The sequence below is a fragment of the Lipotes vexillifer genome, unplaced genomic scaffold (genome assembly GCF_000442215.2).
Source record: "Lipotes vexillifer unplaced genomic scaffold, Lipotes_vexillifer_v1.1 scaffold1319, whole genome shotgun sequence".
NCBI classification, from domain to species: domain Eukaryota; kingdom Metazoa; phylum Chordata; class Mammalia; order Artiodactyla; family Lipotidae; genus Lipotes; species Lipotes vexillifer.
This window is the reverse complement of record NW_006779997.1, coordinates 292,599-298,375: the sequence shown is the minus strand read 5'-3', so window position 1 is coordinate 298,375 and position 5,777 is coordinate 292,599. Positions and strand designations below refer to the sequence as shown.

Genomic DNA, 5,777 nt, shown 5'->3' with positions numbered 1-5,777 from the left:
AAAAAAAAAAAAAAAAAAAAAAAGTTAGCTTCCAAGAAAACATACATCCGCACAAAATTTGACCACAGTTGTTCACAGCAGCAGCATTCATAAAAGCCAAGAAGCGGAAACAACTTAAATGTCAATAGACTGATGAACGGATCGATGAAATGAGGTATGTCCATACAATGGAATATTCAGCAATAAAACCATGAAGTACTGATAACATCTACACATGGGTGGACCTAGGAACCATTATGAAGAGAAGCCAAAGACCACATGTTATGTGATTCCATTTACATGAAATGTCCAGAATAGGTAGATCTGTAGAGACAAAAGATAGATTAGTGGTTGCCTAAGGCTAAGGGGTTAGGGAGAAATGGTGATTGACTGCTAACGGATGCAGGTTTTTTCCTGGGGTGATAAAAATGTTCTAAAGTTGCCTGTGGTGATTATGGTGATGGAGAGCTAAGACTTCTTCCCTGTTCTGTGCCTCAGATATATCACCAGTTTCCTAGGCCTCAGCTTTCCTATCTGTGAAATGGATTTATAAACACCTGCACCTGTGTATTTGTTTATGGATGGTGACTATGAGAAGGTGGAGAAGATACACTAAGCAAGGTTCCTGTACATTAATATGTACATTAATATGTACATCCACTGGGAACAGGATCATAATCATAATATGACACATAGTGAAGATCACGTTTGCAGTGTTGGTTGAGCTTCTTTTTTAAGAGGTGCCACCCTGATAATGATGACATGCCATTTATTGAGCAGTCACGTGTGGATATTTAAAACCATCCCCTTTAGAGAAAGCATTCATGTCAGAGAACATAAAAAAGATAAACAGCAACAAGCACATGAACAGAGGGAGGTAGGAAGGTCAGAAAGGCAAGATGGAGAGAGAATGTCATCCTGGAAAAGAAAACACCCCTCTTACCTCCCAGCTGCTGAGATTCTGGAAGAAAAAATACAAGGCAGCGGCCCACACTGCAGCGGTGGCAACGATGCAGAAGAGCGGGATCAGGAGGATCTTCTCGGAGCTGCGAAGCTGTGGGTGAGAAGTGCTGCTGCCAAGCTGCACGCGTCACCCGAGGAGGGCCCGTGGCGCCCGGCTCCCAGCCGCCACTCTTACCTTCATGATGACGTAAAAGGCCAGGTAGAGCAGCAGGTTACAGATGAAGATGCCCAGCATGTAGGAGGCAAAGTCCCTGGGTCGATAGATCAGTCCAAAAAGGGCACTGAGCACACAGAGGAATTATTTTGTAGCTATGAAGGTGGATTTGTAACATTATTGGCTTTTTCACTCCCACACCCCCATTTCTGGTGGGAGGGGAATTTTAAAATGTTGTAAGTAACTTTCAATTCATTACGTCTTCCTCAGAACATTCATTTTTAACGATTGTGAGGTTCCTATCGGTGGATGTACCATAAGCAATCATCCTACCTCTCTAGTTGAAATGAAGAGTTTACTCTTTGTCCTTCAGTTGTGCACTATTATTAAAAACTGCAACAATAAATACCTTCAGACATATTGTGCTTTTTTTTTTCTTTTTGCATTTAAGATGATTAGAATAGATTACTAGACATAGAATTATCTCAGTACTTGGCTTGACACACATTACCAAATTCTTGCTAGCTGTCTAAATTAATACTGAAGTTTATTTTGGTTGGGGTTTGGCCTTGATTTTGCTCCAAATTTCTATTCCGTTCTAACAAAAGTCTTTATTATACAGCCCTTTCTTATCTCCTGGTTTTGAAAGCTTGTTTTTAACACAGACACACCATGCACATATATATATAGTTGGATTTCTGGCCTCTTCATCCTGATTCACTAATTTATAATTTCTAGTTTTGGAGCAGTGGCTCATCGTGTTATTGTTGTTTTATAATATGTTAGATTATCTAACAAAGGTTAGGCTAGCTTGCACTATCCAATGTGGTAACCACATGTGGCTATTTAAATAAAAATTAATAAAAATTAAAAAAAATTGAAAATTCATTTCCTCAGTCACACCACATTTCAAGTGCTCAATAACCACAAGTGGCTAATAAACACATCATTCCAGAAAGTTCTGTTGAATAATGCTGGGCTGTCACTATACACCTCTGCGCCTCCTTTCTCCGGTTAACCTTTTGCAGAGAGCTTTGACAATTTTGTCTAACTAGGTAAATAACTTCAGAATAAAATCCTATTAACTTCATTCCATTTCTAATTCTAAATTTAATTCACATTAACTTGAGAATTGATATCTTTACAGTAGTTAATCTTCTCACCCAGGGCATGCCATCTTTCTTCATTTAGCTAAATTTTCCTCTGTCTCTCCTAATAAGGTAATTAAATTTTCTGCAGAAAGATTCCACACGTTTCTCAAAGTTTATTCCGAATTATTTCAAGTGGAAAGCTATTATTAATGGAGTGTTTTTGTTCAGTTTTTTAAAATTTATTTTTTATTGAAGTATAGTTGATTTACAGTGTTGTGTTAATTTCTTCTGTACAGCAAAGTGACTCAGTTATACACATCTATACATTCTTTTTCATATTCTTGTCCATTATGATTTGTCCCAGGGTATTGAATATAGTTCCCTGTGCTATACAGTAAGACCTTGTTGTTTATCCATTCTGTTTGTAATAGTTTGCATCTACTAACCCCAAACTCCCAGTCCATCCCTCCCCCGCCCCCCCTACACTTGGCAACTACAAGTCAGTTCTCTGTCTGTGAATCTGTTTCTGTTTCGTGAATAGGTCCATTTGTGCCATATTTTAGATTCCACATGTAAGTGATATATGATATTTGTCTTCCTCTTTCTGAGTTACTTAGTATGATAATCTCTAGTTGCATCCATATTGCTGCAAATGGCATTATTTCAGTTTTTATGGCTGAGTAGTATTCCATTGTATATATGTACGACAACTTCTTTATTTATTCATCTGTCAATAAACATTTAGATTGTTTCCACGTCTTGGCTATTGTGAGTAGTGCTTCTATGAACATAGGGGTGCATGTATCTTTTTGAATTATAGTTTTCTCTGGATATATGCCCAGGAGTGGGATTGCTGGATCATATGGTAATTCTAGTTTTAGTTTTCTGAGGAACCTCCATACAGTTTTCCATAGTGGCTGAACCAACTTACATTCCCACCAACAGTGTAGGAGGGTTCACTTTTCTCCACACCCTCTCTAGCATTAGTTATTTGTAGACTTTTTAATTATGGCCATTCTGACCATTGTGAGGTAGTTTTGATTTGCATTTCTCTAATAACTAGTGATGCTGAGCACCTTTTCATGTGCCTGTTGGCCATCAGTATGTCTTCTTTGGAGAAAAGTCTATTTAGGTCTTCTGCCCATGTTTTGATTGGGTTGTCTTTTTGTTATTGAGTTGTATGAGCTGTTTATATACTTTGGAAATTAGGCCCTTTTGGGTCACATTGTTTGCAAATATTTTCTCCCATTCCGTAGGTTGTCTTTTAGTTTATGGTTTCTTTTGCTGTGCAAAAGCTTGTAAGTTTGATTAGATCCCATTTGTTTATTTTTGTTTTTCTTTCTATTGCCTTGGGAGACTGACCTAAGAAACTTTGGTATGATTTATACCAGAGAATGTTTTGCCTATAATCTTTTCTAGTAGTTTTATGGTGTCATATCTTATGTTTAGGTCTTTAAGCCATTTTGAGTTTATGTTTGTGTATGGTGTGAGGATGTGTTCTAACTTCATTGATTTACATGTGGCTGTCCAGCTTTCCCAGCACCACTTACTGAGAGACTGTCTTTTACCCATTGTATATTTTTGCCTCCTTTGTCAAAGATTGATTGACCGTAGGTGTGTGGGTTTATTTCTGGGCTCTCTATTCTGTTCCATTGATTCATATATCTGTTTTTGTGCCAGTACCCCACTGTTTTGATTACTGTAACTTTGTAGTATTGTCTGAAGTCTGGGAGGGTTATGCCTCCTGCTTTGTTCTTTTTCCTCAGGATTGCTTTGGTAGTTCTGGGTATTTTATGGTTCCATATGAATTTTAGGATTATTTGTTCTAGTTCTGTGAAAAATGTCATGGGTAATTTGATAGAGATCACATTAAATCTGTAGATTGCTTTGGGTAGTATGGCCATTTTAACAACATTAATTCTTCCAATCCAAGAGCATGGGATATCTTTCCGTTGATTGTTAAGTCTGATTGCAGGCTTGGGTTTGATTTTAGTTCTACTAGAGGCAGGGACAAGCTAGGTGATTCGGACCCTGCAGACACTATCATCAGTTGTTCAGTATCGTATCTCCTATCAACACCCTCCATCATGTCTTACAGAGTCGCCAGGACTGTGGGGTCTTCCCTAAAAGGGTGGCCGAGAGAGCATCGCAGGTGACCGTGGCCAAGAATCACCCATCCTGATGTGTCCCTGAGTAAAGGACAGTCCTTCACAGGTATGGACTTTCCCCAAGGTAAACCCTGGGGCAACAATATTGTGGGAAGATTCTTCCAGAAGCATGTGGCCCCAAAATAAGATTCAAATTTTCATGACTTGATTCTGGCTTTCCCTGATGGTGTGCTTATTTCTTTGCATCTGGTATCTTAAAGGGAGGAGGAGTAGGGTGTCACCTTTCTATCAAAGGTCACTGACCCAGAGGAGCACATCAGCTAAGAACCACTAATAAAAGCAGCTCAACATACTTATTTTTTGAGGGATCGATAAAATATCTCACTCATTCACATTTTTAAGTTAAGAATAAGTTGCAAAAAATAGATACATAAAATATAGCTAGCATAAATGTACTTCTGTTGCACTGTTCTACTTTGAGGTCATTTGAGGAAACAAGACCAAGGTGATAATAAGGGAAAAGAAAAGGAAGAAAAATGATATAGGCAGAGTAGGAAGATTGAGACCTGGAGGGAAAGAAAGAAATGAGAAAGAGACACACACACATACACCTAGTAAGAAAGAGAAATGCCTACTGGGTAGCCTTTATGGAAAGTTCTAAAAAGAGTTTAAAACTGTTGCATTTTTGCAGCTGCTGGCATAATTAATCTCTCTTTATATATATGTGTGTATGTGTGTATATGCATATATATCCAATCTAATTTATCCACCTAGATATAGCAAATTTGATGTTTGTCTTGTTGAACAAATGAGCTCAAGGCATCAGTGTGTTGAACTCATTGCTTTAAGGGAGGCAACTATTGGTACACAAGAGCTTCCTAGTGCATTCTTTGCAGGACGAAAAATAGCTTTATTTCAAGTCACTAGAACAAGCACAGTCCTATGCTCTCCTTAATTTAAGACTTCTTTATAAAAATGACAGCCAAGGAAAGCTAAACCACGGTGTTACAGAGAAATTAATAAAGAGAAAAACGTGTTTTCCTAAGACTACTTACAAGGACCAGTTAACCAGATTCCCCACGATGAGCAATACCATTCTGTCCTGGAAAGGAGGAAAGAAAACATCAAATGAGGGGCCACACATACTGCTTTTTAAAAAACTTACCATAGGGGAAGCATCAATTATGGGAAAACAGTTGCCTTGGTGGAAATAATTTTTCTATAGTTTTAAGAGAGCTGTGCCTATGACTGGAAAGTCCTCTACGAGGACTAAATGGCAAAGCCTTTGACTGCAAACAGACGTGACCTCGTCCCTGTAAAAGAAAGCCTGGTGAATAAAGCAGAAATCTTGCTGTTTTCCCCCCAGTTTTTAAAGGAGCTGAGCACCTGGGCCCACCCCTTGGTGGGAAGGCTGGTGGTATGTGCTGATTACTCAGTAGTTAAAAGAATTCTGCCACCACTGTTCTGTAACCAAGGACTCTT

At 38.5% G+C, this 5,777-nt stretch overlaps 1 protein-coding gene across 2 annotated transcripts in view; it reads right to left on the bottom strand.

The window, feature by feature from the left end:
- The window catches only part of SIDT1 (SID1 transmembrane family member 1), an 87,191-nt gene that overhangs the window by 3,647 nt on the left and 77,767 nt on the right, over positions 1–5,777 (bottom strand). For both annotated transcript variants that reach the window (XM_007453144.1, XM_007453145.1), the window contains 3 exons: positions 5,351–5,397; positions 1,118–1,223; positions 923–1,033 (listed from right to left, as the gene is read on the bottom strand). In XM_007453144.1, the coding sequence (XP_007453206.1) occupies positions 923–1,033; positions 1,118–1,223; positions 5,351–5,397 (264 nt within the window). The remainder of the gene's footprint in view (positions 1–922; positions 1,034–1,117; positions 1,224–5,350; positions 5,398–5,777) is intronic.